This window comes from Xylocopa sonorina, chromosome 4 (genome assembly GCF_050948175.1).
Source record: "Xylocopa sonorina isolate GNS202 chromosome 4, iyXylSono1_principal, whole genome shotgun sequence".
Taxonomy (NCBI): domain Eukaryota; kingdom Metazoa; phylum Arthropoda; class Insecta; order Hymenoptera; family Apidae; genus Xylocopa; species Xylocopa sonorina.
In genome coordinates, this window is record NC_135196.1 from 4110748 (window position 1) to 4132333 (window position 21586).

Genomic DNA, 21586 nt, shown 5'->3' on the forward strand with positions numbered 1-21586 from the left:
AATCGACTACTTCGACTCGCAAAACGGAAACGGGTATTCCACTTTCCTTAAAATAACTGTTATTACTCCAACAATTACATAATACAAGGAAAATATAGCGTTCAGTTGAACAAACGCGTTAATTCATTATCAAATGTTTCTTGAGGCAACAAAATGACGTACGCGAAGATCTCTCATAAATTTGTGCGATAAACAACGATATAAAAGCCGTCGACATCGATGGCGCCAGTATTAGAAGTGGAAAAGAACTCGAAAGCTGACAAACGAAGTCATCATGTCACGGTCCGTTACAGTTTTATTACTGCTTGCTGTCGTGTTTGCTCTTTGTAAGTGATCTATATTTAAGATATAGATTATTAATATATAATAAAGAATAATGAATACAAAACTTGAATTATTAGATCAAACAGAAACTGGAGCCGAATCGGAGTCTACGCCACGTTGTCCAGTGAACCAAACTTGGTGGACTTGTGGGAATCTGTGCGAAGGGAAATGCAGTATGCCACACAACAGAGTTTGCCCAGAGGTGAATGTTTTAATTTATGACGTTTTGTTTGTGAGAAAACAGTTATTTTAACAGGAGAAATGAATTTTGTTTCAGATTTGCATTATTCCTGGTTCCTGCGGATGTGCTGCTAATTATTACAGAGATGGAGACAACAATGAATGTGTTTTGTTACAGGATTGTCCATAAGTTAAAGTCAAATACATTTTTGTAACGATTGTAAATGTGTATTGACATTTATGTATCTTCGTTTGAAAATATTAATTTTATTATCAAGTGGTTATTATCAAGTTCTACATTATGTATCGCAGTGATATTATTCAATTAATTCTAATGTACTGTAGTGATTTTAAATTCTATGCTAGAATAATCTGAATGTATTACATAATTGAAAATAAAATTTCTGTGTGTGACATCTCTCTTTTATTTAATGGAGGTATTTAATAGAGGTATTTAATCAAAATTTTATGCAGATCTTGAATAAAATTAATTTTTGAAGATGATTAAAAGAAGCTGAGTGTTTCAAATACCTATTGTAATCGAGTAGGTATGATAGACTAAAGATTCTATGCATCTTATTTTAAAGCTTGCAGTCACTTTTAACGAACACTAAAATGGAAACTTTAATTCGATGTCTTCTTTTATTTCGCGAGGATTGAGCAGTTTCAGTGTAATATTCTTTTTAGACTTGTTTAAATATTTAGACTATTGTGATTCAAAATATGAAGGAATATAAGATCATTCTGTCGTTTTGGTAAACCATTTTCTCGGTCCTTAACTGCTCGCACTTAATTATGCAAACAAGAGTATTAATTCGTTATCAATAATACAGTGTTCACTGAGACAGTGGGACGTCAGAGTCGACGTCGCGCGTGAATTAGCGGGAAAAACCGGCGTATAAGAACCGATGGCACCGGGTGGGATCAGAAACGGAAGTGAGCTCGGAAGGCGAACGATACCAATCAACCATGTTACGAATCGTCACGTTCTTCGCGCTGCTCGCTGTGCTGTTTGTTACTTGTTTCTCAACTCTCATGAGATGTGTAATTACTTTCCAATATTATTGCTCTTTGTGCTTTCTTTCAAAAAATCTGCAGACAATATTTGATATAACATTATTAATAGATGAAAAATATACACATGACGAACATGAGCCACAGTAACAATAAAATCGCATCACTGATTAAAAAGTATAACACATCGCAAACACTGTATCTAGATTAAATCGTCTTATCTCTAATATTTCATCTTCGTTAATACCTAATAACACAAACGATCGTCACTCACATGACTATTGAACCAAAAAACACTGGTATCGTGGAGGCGGTGCCATTTCTGTGGCCACAGCTGTATACTTAACAAAATCAAGCTGCCAACGCACGTATCAACGTCTTATATCGCACTTTTCCAGCTTGATATATTTATACTGCACAGTTTTCCCACAATTTCTGGCTATTTTAATGTCCGTATCGTCACCAAATTAATTATCCAAGGAAACGTGGCTGACCACGACATTTCGCACGAAACAATTACCATTTTCTCGGTCCTTAACTGCTCGCACTTAATTATGCAAACAAGAGTATTAATTCGTTATCAATAATACATTGTTCGCTGAGACAGTGGGACGTCAGAGTCGAGGTCGCGCGTGAATTAGCGGGAAAAAAACGGCGTATAAGAACCGACGGCACCGGGTGGGATCAGAAACGGAAGTGAACTGGGAAGGCGAACGATACCAGTCAACCATGCTACGAATCGTCACGTTCTTCGCGCTGCTCGCTGTGCTGTTTGTTACTTGTGAGCAATTTACATATCAAGTCAATTAACATATTTACAATAGCCATCTGTAATCGTGTCGAGTAACCGACGTGATATCATTAGATCAAACGGAAAATGGAGTCCAGGCGCAATCAACGCCAGCTTGTCCAGTGAACGAAACTTGGATGCGGTGCGGGAACTTGTGCGAGAAACAATGCAACGTGAAATTCGTAGCTTGTCCACGAGTAAGTGCTTTTTCGATTATGATGCGCGTTTTGAGTTCTTTATTCGAGGTGAGACGCATTTCTTTCAGATTTGTCTTCCTTCTGGCGCTTGCGGATGCGGGGCCAACTACTTCAGGGATCCAAACAACGATAAATGCGTGTTGAGCGAGGATTGTTCTTAAGTTATAGCTTAGAACCGCGATGGTTGCTGTGGAAATCGCAAGTGCAAAATGTTAAGAATTATTCTATTAAAAAATATTAATAACCACATTTAATTAGATTCGTTTCACTAAGAAGTCTCATTGTATTATGTATAGAAGTATTACTGTTAATTAGTGTTAATTAAATATTTCATTTACTATATTCAGTGATGTATTATTTGGTCTCCTCTGAGAGGACATCAGAATTGATTAACGATTTTGGAAATTAAACTCATTTCGTTGTAACTTTCTTAGAAATGTATGTTTCCTTCAAATTTTCTACTGAAATGAAAGTCTTCTGTTGCTGGTAGCTAATATATAGGAAGATGCAGAGTGTAAAGGCTTAATATAGCGATATGAGCACCCGTTATGCAAGAATAAATTTTCCAGTAGCTTAATATCTTAATATCAAGTACAATTATATATATAATAACGCTAGTAAATTCCATAAAACTGTGTGTTTTTCTCATAAATCTAACCGAAACATGTCTAAACAAAATGGAGTGCTCGCGTTTCCACAGCTGACGCATAAGCAATTACAATTACATTTGAAACGCCATTAAATTATATAACAAACGCGACTCGTCTATCTTTCATCTTATCCAAGTCAACAGTTATTTATTCCACGTCCGACGAGCGTGAAGATATTTCTGTTGAATAGTTACCAAGTAAAATGTAGAATACCTAGATTCTAGCAATATCGCAATAATAATGGCAAGAAAGTTAGTCATCGACCGATTGCTGGGACAATGAAACCCAAGGATGCATGTAAATGCTCGGAAAGCGGGTTATAAAAGTCGAGGAGATGAGAACGGTGGATGTTAGAAACGGAGGTGAGGTTGTAACGAGTGGATCGAAACGACGCCATTGAGTTATCATGTATCGATACGTTGTGATATTTGTGCTTCTTTCTGCTATAATGATTACTTGTGAGTACCTTGTCTAATTATTTTCACTTACTTTTCACGAATAATTGATCTAAAAATAAACTTGTATAAAGTTCAAACGGACACGAAGTCAAAAAAGAGCAAAAGCACTTCTAAGAACGCTTGTCCAGCAAACCAAACGTGGCGGACTCGCGGGAGGGCGTGTGAACCGAATTGCGAGGACCCTACATTATTCACATTCTGTGTAAGTGTATTTGTATACTTTGTACTATGCATTTGTCAGCTAAGTAGGAATCAATCGCCTACTTCTCTAGAATTTCCAAATAACGAATCCACATGTCTTAAGAAGAAACACACGGAGGCGATATAAGTCTACACTTAAACAGAATTCACTCGAAAGCCATACAAATGGCGATAAACGATGCAACAAATATATTTGTTCGCATCAAGTAAATACCTTTGATATGGAAAATTCGTACCATAATGATAGAATGAAAATTTGTTTCAGGATTGCGAGGATGAGAAAAGTGCCGGTTGCCGTTGTCGAGAACACTACTTTAGGGACAATCGTACTGATAAATGTGTGTTACTTGAGGATTGTTTTTGCTGAAGTTTATATTGACATGAGATCATTATAAATATCATAGGAATTAATGCGTCTTGAGTGAGGATTGTTCTTAAGTTACAAGCTAGAACCGCAATTGCTGCTGTGGAAATCGCAAGTGCGAAATGTTAACAATTATTCTATTAAAAAATATTAATAGCCACATTTGAATAGATTCGTTTCGCTATGAAGTCTCCTTGTATGATGTATAAAAGTATTACTGTTAATTAGTGTTAATTAAATAGTTTATTTACTATATCCAGTGATGCATTATTTGGTCCCCTCTGAGAGGAGATTAGAATTGATTAGTGATTTTGGAGGAGGAGTTCTGACGATTGTTATTGCTGAACTTTATATTGCTATGAAATCATTATAAATATCATATCAGAGAAGAAAGAGAATAGTTAAGAAGAATTGCCATTTCTTCAAGATTCATGAGAAACTTATACATGAGAATAATTCTTTAAACATTTTGTTTACTTTTTGTAGTAATATGCACGACTGGTTTGTAACCATTAGTTTACATAAACAATTTTTCATTACCTTAATTGACATTATTTAATTTTTCAAACGAAATATTTGTACGCGTTGCGAACCCAAATTTAATTCTACTTTGAAATGGATATAATTTAAGCACATTCGGAAAAAAATACTTGTTATCTGTGTTTAATTAGAAGAAAACATCCCATAAATCGACTTATAACAATTTAGACGCAGACCATCGATTCATCATGTCGCTCTTTGGAATGCGATGGGAAAGTACCATTTTTACGTCTCCAAGGTAAGCGTATAAAATTAGTTTTAGATATACAGATACGCATACTTTATCATAATTAATGTGAAACAGGTGTGTACGTACATACATGTATACAGAGTGGCCGAAAAAAGTTGGGATTCAGCTTCAGGAACACACATGTAGTGCTTATCAAAGCAAACGAAAAAGTCTTGATACTTGGCTATAAAAATCACGATACTGTTACAAGTGTTTTCAATTATGATTTCGCAACTGAATAACAAGACCACATTACGCATCGTAAACAGGAAATATTAAAGAACTTTTATGTTTGCAGATATATGTGACATTTTAATATTTTCCAATTAGCCACTTATTAATTTTACAAAATTATTTGTCATCTGATTTAAATTAATTGTATGTTGGATGTACTTTTATGATATTAAAAGCAGGCGAGATCTTTGACGATTCAGAAAACTTGAAAAAATTAATGAAACTATATTGGGAAATTTTTTTTCTGCAATTTCTTAAATTATAACATCAACTAGGAAAATTAAAAAAAAAGTTGAAGTCCTTAATATGTATTTATGTCGCTGTAGATAAAATTAAAATTTGGTGAGATTAGACAGTGATTTCAAGATGTAGTTCCAGAGTTAAATTCGTTGAACTTTTATCTATGTGGGCACTTAAAAAAATATGTTGTACAGTGAACCAGTTGTATACCTCCTTGGATGAGTTGAGACAGTAAATCGAAAACCGCTGTCGAGGGATTAAAAAAAGCTAGGATTCTTTCAACGTGTGCTTGTTTCTACGAGGAAACGTATCGAAGCGTGTACTGAAACGAGCTGAAACGGCCATATTGAACACATGTTGTGAACAGAGGTAATAATTCACCGATGAAGACGACTTTTAATTTCGAAATTATTTTTTCTTATTCATTAATATAATTTTTATCTTTCTTGGTTTCATTTTTATATTATACGTTCCTGAAGCTTCAATATTTTTTGAATACTCTGTATAATATTGTAATGTGATGTGAGAAATGTTTATAATTATTTGAGATGGGTTTCTGTATGTCTAATAATTGAGATAAATATATTTTTATAATTTTAGAAAATTGTATTTTCATCGAAGATTTAGTTATTTCTTTATTTGATTATTTAGAATGAGAAAGATCTGTGTGTACCAGACACCTGACCTGAAGTGTACCAGAAAATTGAACTCCTTTGATAAAAAATTTGATTACTTTTCTGTCGATTAACACAGCTTTTGACGTTTGTCAAAATGAAAGATTGCACCAAAAGAAAATTTTTAAATATCACTGATATTCAATAAAATACAATGAAACACGTCAACAGTATTCCAAGAAATGAATTTTAAAGTTATTATCAAACACAGAAATACTGTCTAAACTCATTGTACAGATGTACAATGAATTTAGTTTGAAGGTAACAAATATAGTCATTAATATACAATTTCATACCTGCAAGTTTTAAGTTATCATTATAAAAGAAACGACTCCAGCAAGTGTATACGTGATCCCAAAACGCTTCTGCAAAATCGCTACTCAATAGAGTCATTATTCAATTACACCTTTTGTCAACACAAACAATAAAATTACCACTGTGAAACGTTTAGAAAAAGAGACGATATCTTCATTAAGATCTCCACTGCTGATCAACCACGGAATCAACTTGTCTCTCCAATAACAATCATCATTCTCAACGTCCCAACGTTTCCAACAACCACGCAACGATATTCGCATTCCACGGAAAATCTCACGAAAAGAACACGTGTGGGTACACAGTAGAAGATACGACGTCATCGTTATATCATTCCATTGGCAGAACGATCGCCATACAGAGCCGTTCTCGCGCGGAAAGTCCATTGTGCTTGCGGTCGCCGCTCGGAAAATGGCGAAACTCCGTTACGAAATTTCATCTTCCTCCGTCGAGAGCCTCGCTGTTGACGAAACGTGAATAACCGAAGCGGTTAATCCGCTCGATTTCGTGGCGTATGCAAATATCGGTGCGTTCTCCACGCTCGTTTCCGGTTTCGACAGCGATGCACGCGCGCGGAGGACCTCGCGGCTTCCTGCCGCGTTCTACCCGCGGTATTTTTAAAATCGAACCTCTTGCCCACCCTTGCGACCGCGCCACGATTATTTCAGGAACACGAAGGGGTCCCTGGACGAGGTCACGCGTTGATCAACTTTACCGGGCTAATTGCGCGCGCCGTCTACCACCTAATCACGCAACAATTTGGTCTTCGCCGTTTCCCGTTGCTTGGGAGACTTCCTTCGCTTTGACGCTGGCTGTTCTAAGCTTCGCGTTGCACCACAGCTGATTTATTATTAAGCGAGACTAAGTGAAAATTATTTATTAAGTAAAACAATTCACACATCGCTCAACAATTTGGTCTTCGCCGTTTCCCGTTGCTTGGGAGACTTCCTTCGCTTTGACGCTGGCTGTTCTAAGCTTCGCGTTGCACCACAGCTGATTTATTATTAAGCGAGACTAAGTGAAAATTATTTATTAAGTAAAACAATTCACACATCGCGCAACAATTTAGTCTTCGTCGTTTCTCGTTGCTTGGGAGACTTTCTTCGCTTTGACGCTGGCTGTTCTAAGCTTCGCGTTGCACCACAGCTGATTTATTATTAACCGAGACTAAGTGAAAATTATTTATTGAATAAAACGAAAGCTATCGAATACATAAGAGTCTACCACCTAATCGCGCAACCATTTGGTCTTCGCCGTTTCCCGTTGCTTAGGAGACTTCCTTCGCTTTGACGCTGGCTGTCTTAAGCTTCGCGTTGCACCAGACATAATTTATTATTAAGCGAGACTAAGTGAAAATTATTTATTGAATAAAACGAAAGCTATCGAATACATAAGAGTCTATCACCTAATCGTGCAACCATTTGGTCGTTGCCGTTTCCTGCTGCTTGGGAGACTTCCTTTGCTTTGACGCTGACTGTTCTAAGCTTCGCGTTGTACCAGAGCTGATTTATTATTAAGCGAGACTAAGTGAAAATTATTTATCAAGTAAAACGAAAGCTATCGAATATATAAGTAGTGGCGTCGCGATATATCAGTATCAAATCAATTAAGAAATCATTTGAACCAGAGTGTCACGGAGAACGTCGACTAAACAACCAAGAATCATGTTCTTTATCAAGCGTTCATAATCGACAAGATTAAAAGCCGTCCTTTGTGCTGTAACCGTGGTACCTGCGAGGCGACGCATTGATTGCAACATCAGATATGAGCCTTCCACAGGCGAATGATTAGGTGTGAAAAATAAGAAGGATGGAAAATTGGCGCAACTGTACGCGAGCATAAATCAAACTCTTTGACGTATTAAAATTTGGTAAAAATTGTAAAACGAAGTTGGCTTGTTCTGCGCAGAGTTGCACCTTCAAACGTGAGTAATGTCATAATTTGTTCACTGTCATTGGTGCAATCTTGTTTCATTCTTTTTTTCGACTGTCATGCGCGGTCGACATTGGAATCTCTCATTGGAAAATACTTAGGTATGTTAAAGAACTCGGGCATGATTTATTGCAATACCAGCCTGTGTAGCTGAAGGGAAAGGTTTGAAATATGTAAATTGCACTGTTATTACGATTTAGAAGGTACAGACAGATTAGCTGGTTATTTATCATTCTGACAAAATTTATGTAGCGTAATGACAAATGTAAAAAGTGGTTGAAATAGAAAGACGACAGAAAAGTTGTCAAACGTTCGTAGGAACAAAAAAGATATTAGATTTTAATGTGCGAGATTGAATAGAAATGTTCGAATGCAAGTGTTCACAACTATTACAGACTTTTATTATTAAATTTTTTTTTATTATTATTACTTTTTATTATTAAATTAAATTTAATTTTTTTCCAAAACACTTTTAATATAGATATCACGTTGTAGATGGGTTGACGACTATATCTTCTTTTTAATGCTTACTTAATAACTGTACAATCTAACTCTGCACTCAAGGAAACCATTTGAAAGCCTTGAATAACTAATTCTGTTAGCAAATTAAGTCTGTTGAAGAAAGTTTTGTTTGTGTAACCGTAGAAAGAACTGTTACTTCATCTTTCGAGGTGCAAAGGGCCAGCATTTGAACATTTAATTTGTCAATTAACGAGAATATGCCCAGAGTCCCCTCTGAACCCCTTAATATAATCTATGATAGACAACGAGGAAGAGCTGAGGCAGCAAAATTCCAGGAAAATCGGTTCAACGAAATCCCAGAGATATCCTCTCGACTGGGCATTTGCGTAATACACAATGTGGAACTCTGAACGTTGAATCTCGGCTACTGCCATTAAACTTTATCAGTCTGAATTACGTGTCCCAATCATGGATTAAAATAGATGAATCACTGCCCGCCGTAGATGTAATGTTATCTGACGAACGCTCGCCGCCCCAATTTCTCTTCAGTCGCGAACGAAATACAATTTTAGTTGCTCAACGGTATCGATAAAAAAAATTCGACTTTGTGACGTAGAAATTTTAAACATATATAAGGAAATACAATTTCAGTTGCTCAACGGTATCGATAAAAAAAATTCGACTTTGTGACATAGAAATTTTAAACATATATAAGGAAATACAATTTTAGTTGCTCAATGGTATCGATAAAAAAAATTCGACTTTGTGACATAGAAATTTCAAACATATATAAGGAAATACAATTTTAGTTGCCCAATGATATCGATAAAAAAAAAATCGACTTTGTGACATAGAAATTTCAAACATATATAAGGAAATTGAATTTTAGTTGCTCAATGGTATCGATAAAAAAAATTCGACTTTGTGACATAGAAATTTCAAACATATATAAGGAAATTGAATTTTAGTTGTTCAACGGTATCGATAAAAAAAATTCGACTTCGTGACATAGAAATTTCAAACATATATAAAGAAATACAATTTTAGTTGCTCAATGGTATCGATAAAAAAAATTCGACTTCGTGACATAGAAATTTCTAACAATTCTCCACATTGACGACAATTAGTGGTTTCTGAATTTTTCAGGCGATACGATGCATCAATTTTACTCGATGAAATAACAGAGATGGCGTTTGAATTGAAAAATATGATTTAAATAGGATATTTTAATCGTAACTTTTCATTCTGACAGATCTCGTAGACAGGATGAATTTCGGATACGGTGAATATAATCTGTGGATGTATATTTTATACGTGCACGTGGGCACTTCTCTGCTGCTCGGCTCGGAAATATGGAAATTTATTCAGGGAAAATGGAGACTGCGTGTAGGGTGATAAAATTAGCATCACTCTAAATGCCGACGTAAAAGGTTCTACGACGCTTTGGAGTTCCTCGTCGGATTTCCACTGGTAAGGAGTACACGAATTCGATCTGCTTTCTGATTCGAATCTGAATCTTTTGTTTGCGAACAAATGTTCGAACTGAACGGATTGCTTGTATTCCACGAGAATCCTTTCCCTTTCGGTTTAATACTTCAATTGAATTGCTTGTATCTTTGCGAGCGAATCTTACTGTTTCTGTTTTCGTTAATGATACGATTGATATTTATTAATTGTTGTAACTTGTCTGTTATTTGGAAAATTGATAAGATTACTTTAGAAGTAGTATATAATTGATGCAATTAATGTAAAACAGTTTGCTTATTTAAAATTTCCCGATTTATGCGTTCAGAAGAAAATATTTCACATACTATATTATTAAAATACTTTAAATTCTAAGTTTAAGTAATTTGTGTGGTACACTTTCTATGTAGCACTTTCTATGTGCATAATGGTAATATAATAGATTAATGACAATGTAATTTATTTGTTATTACCTTTGCAAAACTTACTGTTTCAATAATTAATTATAAACTGTGTTACATAGCATTTTACTTCAATATAATAATCGATAATTAAAATTTTAATTTTCTATTAATATCCTAGAAGTATTCTACAATTTTCACCTGTGCAAATTTTCACACTTCATGTAAAACGCTAGCAATTTATATTCATTCAATTTATACAAAAATTCAATTCAAATTATTCATCTCTTCCTCGCTTAATTAACTCGAAAGTCCTACAAAAATAGCTCAACAACAATTTTCCTTCATTTTCTCAATTTTCCACCCTTGTCTCCCATAAAGCAAAATTGAAACCAAAACGCAACGTTCACGTAGTCATCAAAACCAACAACAGCGACCAGCACGGTTCGCACGTTGGCCAGAAAAACACGTGTCTACGAACGAAAAGACTGCTCGATCTTCGCAAAGTTCGAGCGAGACACGGTTCGCCATGGCCGAACGTGTACCACCCACTGCCATTTTCAATTCGCGACTACATCCGGCACGCGTGGTTCGCCTTACCTTCGGGCAGAGGATGCAGGGTCACCGCCGTTGACAAACGACCGCTTCCCATGGAAACGAGATGCGGCGCTTCCGTTTGTACTCGCAACGCTCGTCCAGCCTCGCGCACCTCAAGACCGGCGGTCGCCATGCCTGCGAAAAAAGCAAAAAAAGAACGAAAATTGTATTAAAAAATTGCTATTCTTACGTTTGAAGATTAGATCGCGAGTAGGCTGTGTGTCGCCTTACGAAAAAAGCAAAAAACGAACGAAAACTGTATAAAAAAATTGCCATTCTTACGTTTGAAGATTAGATCGTGAGTAGTACGTGTGTCGTCTTGCGAAAAAAGCAAAAAACGAACGAAAACTGTATAAAAAAATTGCCATTCTTACGTTTGAAGATTAGATCGCGAATAGGCTGTGTGTCGTCTTACGAAAAAAGCAAAAAACGAACGAAAACTGTATTAAAAAATTGCTATTCTTACGTTTGAAGATTAGATCGTGAGTAGTTCGTGTGTCGTCTTGCGAAAAAAAGCAAAAAACGAACGAAAATTGTATTAAAAAATTGCTATTCTTGTGCTTGAAAATTGGCAAATTGTCTGTGTGTGGGAAAAGAAAAGAAAGAAATTGTTTGCGCGAGAGAAATGATATTTGAGTGTTGAATATCGGAAGATAGCATGTCTCGATTGCAATTGTTGATCGTGAATTATGATTCGAGAGATTGGTTTTATCTGAATGACGTTACAGTGATATTATGCAGCTTGATTTCAGCCCGCGTACAGACCGAGACGATAATAGGCGCGTGAAAAATATTGGAACCGGTAGCCTTTAATTAGAACGCCGCGATTGAAACAGAACCATTATGCAAACAAGTTTACACGGTCGAGTGACATTATTGCGATCGTTTGTGATACGATCATTCAAGATAAATCAATTCTGGATTAAATCTTTGGTGGATTGTTTTATGAATGAAATCATTGGATAGACATAATACTAAATGAGAGATCAAGTGAGATGAAATGCTCTTAGAGAAATCGATGCAACGTTTCAATGTGTAACTCGTGTCTTAAACACTAACCAATGCGCATACTCGCTTATAACAGCGTAAAATAAAACAAAACCTAGGAATAATAAATTTACATTTGAAGCTTCCTTTCTGAAGAAAACGAGTTTGAAATTTTGCGAATCCTGCGCGTACTTAAAAAGAATACACAATACACAGTGCAACATGACACGCGACGAAACGCCAGACAGCTGCAACCTGCGTTACACTAACTGCAGCTACAGTAGAACACACATTTTCAAAGTAATTTTTCTCGAGAACAGAGCCTCGAACGCAATTTCCTTCCTCTTAACTATCGCGTTGCTTTTCTTTTTATCGCAGAATCAACTCTGCGAATTTCTTCGGAAAGCAACAAAAAGCAAGATGTTAAACCTTATACTTCTATTAGAAAGAAGTTGGTACTCGCAACATCGTAATCGTTACGGGGAACGATTTTGTCGAAGGCGCAAGGATGAGATCGATTTGCTCGGCGCAGGGTGGAGAGAAAAATCAGTGGCGAAGAAGGGAGGCAAGAAACGAGGGGAAACCGGTCTCCGCGGGACGGCTGGGATTCTTTTTCTCCTCGTCGTTCCCTTCTTCTTCCACCCGGTGCTCCTCGTCACAGAGTCACGGGTCATGATAAATTAGTGGGTACGCGCCGCGCGGAGGAGGCGCAACCGCGTGTGCTACGTGAACGTGAGAAAAGGATCTCTCTTTTTTAATGCGACTCTGATGCCTGCATAATTTCCACGATCTTACATCGCACGACCATGGCACGCTCTGACGTCGATACCATGCGGTGCTGTTTTTTTCCCTTTTTCTTCCGCACGTACGGGCACGGCTCGTTTTCCTTCAAGCTATTACGTGGACATCATCATTTTCGTTTTATAATAATTGAAAATGGGGGAGGCTGATCGAGGGAGGTTTTCCATTTAAGATGTAATCGTTTCTTCCTTAAGACTGGATCTTAGAGGCTCTCGCTTAGACGGATCTCTCGAGTGTTTCAAAGTTCGTTCGACGAAATAATTTTAATTAATTGTTGTGTAAGTTCGAGTCTAAATGAAAAAACGTATTCTATTATCATGTCGTGTAAATAACTTTTAATAATGTGAAGAATGCATTTCTAATTTCGTAGAATATTAAGAAAAGAAACTTATAGTTACTTTTTTGTATGAAAGAGGATCCTTTATTTCGAAATATTCCATAAGTAATAAATATTAAACAAAAATACGAACTTTTTTGAACAGAAACTTAGCAATTTTCGTCCTGAATCGCTCTTCTGTAAAATATAATCGAACCTTTATCATAGCATACGAAAAAGTTGCAACAATAACAAATTCACTTGGATATTAACTAAATTGTCGAAAAATTTGTGCGACGATTGCATTTGCAATTGCCTCGATCGATCGAAACCGAGGAATCGTTACGAGGATCCACGCGGAGCGCATGTTTCCGATCGTAAATAGCAACTCGTGCCGAAAGGCATTGTATTTCCTCGTGTCGCAGCACGCTAGGCAAAGTTCAGCGGGTTGGCCTAGCGTAATGCGCTTAATTAAAGTTGTTTCAACTCGTTAAGATCGTTCGCACGGGATGAACAACCCTATAAACGGCGGCAGTTTGTCGACAACTGGAACGACAGTTTCCATCGGCTTCTCCCAGCGCTGGGAATTGATGGCGGCCCTCGTCGTTGGGCGCCGTAAAAACTCCACCGCCATCTAACATTTGCTTGAGAATTCTGAGAAACCGGTTTTCTGGGATATATTCTAACATATTTTCATTGTCGTGAAATCAGCACATCGACTTTATTACTCGCGAAGCTAATTCATTTGGTTGGACAACAGAAATTTTTACGCGTATGGCGCGCGTTGAATTTCAGGAGCAATCGGTAATTTTAATATTCAGGGTTTCGATTTACAAATTCGTGAAGAAATGTACTTACAGTTTGCTTTAAATACGTGTGCTCTCGTGGAGCGTGGTTTCATAATTATTGCGTGGCGGGTTGAAACGAGTTTGCTTTTCTCCGTACACCGTTCGACTCCGTTTCAATTGATATTGTAGCTGCCCATTGTTCTTGGAACCGTTTTACCAGCACGATAAGATAACAACCACATGTAATTAATCAACAGATAGAAATCTCATTCAGAAAATCCCTGCTATCTTTTCCAGAGAAAGATCCGTGCTCGATTACCAGAAACATTTAGTATACGTGTTATATTTTTATATTTCCAACGAAACAAGCAATTTCCATATATTTTTCGCTAACTAATTTCATTGTTCCTTGAAAATTGGAGTCTTCCACATTTGCGAGCAAACTTCAGAACACTAATACATTTCCTAATTTTCTAAAATAAATATTTAGGAAGCACTATTGCATTCTGTATAATTATTGACGCATTCACTTCAATTTAAAACTATTAAATAGTACTTTTAACAAATCTTTAGTATCATTCTTTACACAAATTCCGTTGCATGTATCTAGCATACTCTAGCAACGAAATAAAACAATGAAACTTAGCATTACGATCGCTTGCCTCTGATAAGATACTGGCGGAATTATTAATCAAACAATCTGCCCCAACAGAGTACAAAACAGAGCACGTAACAATTACTAGTATCCACTTTACCCTGGGCAGCGCATAGAATACTGTGTAATACAAAAGTGTACAGGCACAATGCTATAAATTATGGGTCGACCAAAGCCAGCAGAGCCAGCGATCAATGAACGCATTCAAGTGGCAAGGCAACCCGCCAGAATCTATAATACTATCTCAGATAATCGAAGAACCCAACCGTATGAAGAAACGTACATGAATCACGGATAGAATAAATTGTCTGTTTCTTCGTACAATCCACCGTTTCACGCTATGCACCCGCGCGAGAGGACACAGAGGGCCGATGAAAACGCGGACAGAGCACACCCCATTGATATTCCCTCTTCATCTTTTTCTTCTTTTTTTCCTTGCGCGCGCGCAAAGCCAACAGCGGATTATTTTTAATCGGTCCAGTTGTAATTCCTCGCTATTTTTGTAGAAACGGAACTCGGAAAAGAGTTTTTTTAACTCGGCTGACCTATTTCCTCGTGTAAACGCACGCGTCGAAAGAGTTACGATCGAAAATAAAAGTGGAAGGTGCTTTGTATGCACGGGATGCCAGTTCGAGAGCGAATGTCGAAGCGATGCTTGATTTTCTCCGACAAAAACGTGTATTAATGGAAAGTTACGTCTACCGCTAGAATTTCTATCGATCTTTTCAATTTCCATACGGAACGATTCGATGTACGTTTGAAACTTTAAACAAATTTCGTTGTCGACAGAGATAAAAAGTTACATTACAAAGAAATTGATAATACAAAGGCACAGTGTTTTATTAATAATTACTGAATTTTTTTTGTTGAATTATTTCATCTGAAAGAATTGTGAGTATTCAAAAAAATCGAGAAGAAAGCAGAAGAACTGGAGGAACAATAGGAAAATCAATAAGCAAATGAAAAGTGAAGAAAAAAATACATCGATGAAGGAAAGGTAAATAAATCTTTCTAAATATAAATTTTTTCGCTTCATTTTTTCGAAAATATATGAATATGCCAGTTTTAAGTGATGAACGCTTTCAAATTCACTTCAATTCGAGCCAGAGCCAAGAGTTGTCATCATTTCTTCGCCAAAAAAGGACAAATCGTGGAGAACGATTAATTGAATGGTCATGAAGGAAACAACCGTTTCTACAGAAGCTGTCGCATTTATTTCGATCTAAGGAACGCTTTCGACATTAGAAACGCGATCCCGTTGTTACTGTAAATAACAACGACAAGCTGAAACGTGACACAGAACAAGACTGCTTGGAATAGTTATCCGTATCAAAAGAATCTTCCACGAAATCACGTACTTACATGAACGTTTTCCTTTCAGATTACCAGCTACGAAAGGGAGAGACGAAGGAAGAACCAGAAAAATTTCGACGCGTAAAAAAGCATCCGGTTATTGCGCGCGCGCGGATGATCCGTTTCGTTGCAAAAATATGCTCGTAAACAGCCGTGGAAAAACAGAAAGAGAAAAACGAAAATTGCTTCGAGCTTCGAAGCGCACTCATCGTATAGGAATATGTAATTAGCAGCACATGAAACGCGTAATTCTCCCGGTGTAATAATAAACAATAACTATACCTGCTGATCTTACATGGAAAAATACTTAGTAAAACTTTTTTCTTCTTTTTTAGTGATAGTTGTTTTACTTGTTACTAGGTTAGTAATGAGTGTACTATATAATAAATTTGAATTCGTATTTCGAAATATTTGTCTTAGGTATAGCATCCCTTATCTGCAATATTGAAATTAAGATATTGGTCAGATTAGTGCCTTTTTGATACAAATAATTTGTAAAGATTGATACACAATTTAAAAATTATGTGGTTTTATTTAAAGAAAAGAAGTTGATCTTCGTGTCTTCATTGCGCCGCCATTAATGGGGGTGACTATTATATATAGAGCTTCTTGACTGCTATAACTGCAATTTTTTCTTACCATAATTGATAATTTGTTTAATATATAGTTCATCCACAATTTTCTCATATTCAATAATAAAAAGTAAGCGAACAAGAGTCTAAGAATTGCATTTTTTGCTCACTTTTCCCTTTGCCGTTTATTTGAAGGATTTGAATTTAAAAAGGGTCTCCTTTCACTTCTTTGACAGGTTTTTATTTCCTGAGACCTTTCTTAGAAGGTCGGAAAAAAATGCAAAGAACAAAGTTATAACTGTCACGAGATGTTTACTTTGCAGGCGAACGCGTCTCTGTCTTAATTACCAGCGGAGCGGGTCATCCTGTCGATGTCGTAACTTTAAAATGGCCAGCGCGAGGCAGGTGCTGGCTAACTTCGGTTCTATGCTCACTTTTAAACCCTTTTACCAAAGAGACACACCTGCTCGTTTCCAGGTGAGCCCAACACGCGAGCCTGGACTCCTTGCGCGTGACGATGCTGTCAAAGATACGTTTCAACCCTCCAAGGATAATTAAATAATAACTTCCATGGCACATCCGTTCGTCTGCGTGGAACAAAGTTTCAGAGTCGCGTAGCTCCGAGTACAAAGTGATGTATTTTCTGCTGTAACGTACCGTGACTGCATAAGAATACTTTCATGTAAAGTAGTACATTATGTACTTTTATTTGTAGTCTGTTTAACGTGTGAATGCATTGGGGTGGTAGTTTTGAAAATAAAATATTTTAAATATATTAATAGATAGTAATATATTTTCTAAAATATTATATTCTCTACATTATTTCTTTGAAGATATTTTTAATTGTAAGTGTGTGGAGGAACCTAAAAGAAATGTACTTTAAAATAAAAATTGACGCAGTTAATAAGACTATTTAGTACTTCTTAAATTCAGAACATGTGAAACATTGAGAAATGGATATGAATTTGCAACATATTGTCAATGCAACTTTTACAAAATATAAAAGTTGTTCCATAAGTTTCTTCCCTACTTGTAGCACCAAATTATATACGAAACAGCTTGAGTCAAAACATGGGCGCAAAAAAAGTCACAAGTGGCGAGGTCGATTTCAAGTAATTTTTGACGCGGCTCATTTCTCGAGCACCAATGCGTCGAAAAGTGGAGAACCTTGCGTATAACAGTGCGAAAACGATTAACCTTACTTTGTTCTGCGTAGAATCGCTAAATTTCTAAGAGGTTCGTATTGCACAGAAATAGACAAGAATATGTCTTTGAAAACTGGGTCAATTAAACAGATTCTCTCGGGGTATCTTGTTTTCTTAGCTCAACAAACCATCTGCTTGTCAGGCTTTATAGCTGATGATAACGTATGATTCATACCTTGTTACCTAAATCCATCTGTTTTCGCTTCCACATGCTGGTATGTTTCATCAGTCGCGATATACATACCACTTTCGAAAGAAAGTAGCCTGACGTCGACAGATAGTTCTCGTAGAATGGCAACTCGGTTTGGCAAATAGAGCCTTCGGTTTGAGAAAGTAAAATCTTTTGTATAAGTGCATTACCACTGATAGCGTATGAATCATTGTTTTCTTGGCGTGTTCCATCGATTAAATTGAATAACACTGATAAATTTCAACAGTATCGATTATGAATTACACTCGAACGTAAAACAATATTAAAATAATCTTCGCACAAATGGAAAGAAGTACTTGTATTTTAACGTTGAATAAAATATTACTTGAAAGGAATATTTAGAATTAAATGAACCAATGTTTTAATAAAAAAATGTAACGTTTAATTTTAAACTGTAATACCGATCACTTATATATAAATACTGGCAAAAGATAAAATACGTAAGAAGTTGCAAAGGAGATTGCAACTTGTGGAACGTGTAGGATTACTGATCGAGCGATTCATATTTTGAAAATGTTTTATTCGAGCCGTTTTCACCGTGAGGATTCGTACAATAGTACCATTTTAAACTGTTCATGTTAGCCTCGAGGACACCCCCAACGTCATGAAGTTTAGGCACGATTCCAGAGAGAGGCAATGCAGTGAGGAAATGCACATGGCCTTCTTCAGTCGCTCGTGCGCCCTGCTACTCGATATTTCTTACAATCTATTAAATTAACCCTTCACATTCGACGTCTTCCCGGAGATTAGCAGTAAAAACTATTGGCAACGTCTACCAGCAATAGAAAATTTCAATTTCTACAGAAAACCTGAAGAAAACATGCAATTTCTCAAATAGTTACGGTGAAATAAGTTTAACCTTTGCAATCAGTAATCAATTCCAATGTCTGCTCAGAGGGGACATTCGAATGATCTGCTACACTTACGAAGGTCCCTCAGAGAGGAGATCAGAGCGCAAAGGGTTGAAAACCCCGCGTACGGATGATCGCGTCCTACACGTGGAAACATAGAACGCAGGAGACCACCGCAAATACCGCGACGCGTCCACCGCAGAGCGTGTTAATTACCCGCGACTCGACCTTCGCGTCTTTCTCGGAAAGGGGGCTGAAACGTCCGCGGTCCATCCTCGCCTCGATGCGGGCTCGCGTTTTACATTTAATCGAGGGAGAGAGGAGCGCGTAGGCGCGACACTTTCAGCCGGCGTCTCCTTCGTTCAGCTGCGAAAGGGGACCGTGGCGACGCGGTAAAAAACGGCCATCCCAGCGGCTGGGAACAGGCGAAAGGGAGAGGGGCCTTGTGGCGTCGTGCAAGAAGAGGAAACACAGCAGACGGCGTCTGTCGTCGCGGCCTCGTGAAACGTTCGCACGGAAATGTAACAAGTGTTACGTCGATGAGATAACGCCACTCGTGTCCGATATTGTACAACGGGGTTCTCGGTTTCTTTATCAGCGCAAGCCTTTCAGCGCTTGCGTGACGTGAATCGAGGTTAACGGAAATATTTCGAGAACGATTGGTTGAATAATATCTCTGGGTTGGGATAGGCGTGCAATTGTTTATTAAATCTCGTTTTATTGGTAGTTCTCACCGTTCAGGTTAAATTTGTTGCTTTGCATTAAATATTTGGAAAGTCTGACGTTGATTCATGAAATTCAAGGCTAACGATTCTTGGTTGAAAAATGCATCCGAGGGAGAGGCCACGAAATGTCATCGATAATAGTGTTTTAAGAGATAGCGATGAAAATAATTCATGCCAAGTTGCGAGGGAAATTGCGTTTCGAATGAAAGTGTGCCATTTCAGCATTATCTGTCAGTTATCGCGAATAGGGAAATAAAGAGAACGGAGAAATGGGTTTTACGTGAGTTAACTAACGCTGAGAGTTGTAGACGGCTATTTGCGGCAGCCATTTCATTATCTTAAATTCGTATTTAGTATGTGTAAATTGAGATGAACATAGATTGCGATAGTGCTTTCCAAATACTTAACGAAGATGGAAAACTACCGTTATATTATTACAAACGTGTAATATTTGAATTGAAAGTGTAAGGATTTTAATATTGGGAATTCTGTTTTAAGGATTTCCATGGTAAGATTTCGTGAGAACTTTTAAAGTTCTCCACAGTGATGGAATATCCATTTAAAGGCGATAAGTTTGAAGATAAAATTCATCATTTATTTAGTCAGTTGGGGGACTTTCGGGTGTTAATTGACTCTCTTTCTTTAGGGAGTGATTTATCTAACCACGAAAGGGTGAAAAGCCAGGGGATATATTTAGATTTTGGGGTGAATCTTCTGGAAATTGAAAGAGAAAGTAATTATACTTGATAAAATCTTAGAAAATTATAAAATGTAGTCACTAATTTTATAATACCAACAGATTAAAGAATATTTTAAATGGATGTCCTAATTTTTGTTAATTTCGTATTCTTTCACGATAATTTGCAAATTCTCAAAATTAGGAAATGGATAAATGGACAAATTACTTTTTTATCGTGTTGCAAAGAAAGCTAACACGATTCATAATTCAAAAGTGGCATCTATTCGCAGTACAAAACGCATTCATAAATGCATTATGCAATTTTCCACATGACTTATTGAGATATGAGATTCGAGTGCGTCACAATTTTTACGCTAAATTATCTTCATTACAGATTAACATTACATAACCATTTATCTCAGATTGAAGCTCATCGAATAGGTATAAACGAAGCATTCAAGTCACTGTAAGCATTGACGAAGATAGGAATATTACTTCAAGAGGTTCGATGATAACCAAACATTAAGCACTCATAGGTTTATTTTTGAAACTCGCATACGTACTTAAATTTACATTCGTTGCGGACTTTGATGACAGTTTGACGATGCGAACCGTTCAAGCCAGTATACTAAATGAAATACGTATTTATTTCCCTGAGCTTCTAATTAAATGGTGTCCAAACATTTAAGTGATTAATACTCGTGAGAGTATACGCTTAAACTTGGTTTCAGCTTCGATCATGAGAGACCTCTTTCTTAATACATGATGAATTATTCAACAAGATTTATTGTACAATTTACCTAAAACTCGAGGTATCGAATAAAAGAAACATCTGATGTAAAAGTTTATTGCTTAGGGAAAAGATGAACGTCATTAAAAGTTTAATTGGAAATGCTAACAAGTATATAAATGATAATTTAGTTAAATTTCTATCTCGTTGAACAACATCACTTTTAGAGAAAATGAGATTTAAAGTTCGACATTCGGTTAATTACGCTTATCAATTGTACTCGTACATTGATACGTTAATTAATTAATTATTAATTATTAACGTTGCTGATTACTTGATATTAATTATCCAGTACAGAAAATATAATCGTAATTTCCCTTTGGCTTCACGCATTTTACTCTTATTGCCGCATGTACGAATTATAAAGGAATTATTTCTGGACAATCA

At 36.7% G+C, this 21586-nt stretch overlaps 3 protein-coding genes across 5 annotated transcripts in view; 1 reads left to right on the forward strand and 2 right to left on the reverse strand.

The window, feature by feature from the left end:
• Positions 1-21586, reverse strand: part of LOC143423257 (uncharacterized) — a 325047-nt gene that overhangs the window by 85272 nt on the left and 218189 nt on the right. The gene's annotated exons all lie outside the window — the stretch shown is intronic.
• The window catches only part of LOC143423252 (uncharacterized), a 107704-nt gene that overhangs the window by 45260 nt on the left and 40858 nt on the right, over positions 1-21586 (reverse strand). For all 3 annotated transcript variants that reach the window (XM_076894442.1, XM_076894443.1, XM_076894444.1), the window contains exon 2: positions 11270-11401. In XM_076894442.1, coding sequence (XP_076750557.1) covers positions 11270-11399 — 130 coding nt within the window. In that variant the 5' untranslated portion in view covers positions 11400-11401. The remainder of the gene's footprint in view (positions 1-11269; positions 11402-21586) is intronic.
• LOC143423106 (serine protease inhibitor swm-1-like) lies at positions 247-864 on the forward strand. Its single transcript, XM_076894182.1, has 3 exons — positions 247-326; positions 402-526; positions 602-864. The coding sequence occupies exons 1-3, from the start codon at positions 275-277 to the stop codon at positions 692-694; spliced, it is 270 nt and encodes an 89-aa protein (XP_076750297.1). The 5' UTR covers positions 247-274; the 3' UTR covers positions 695-864.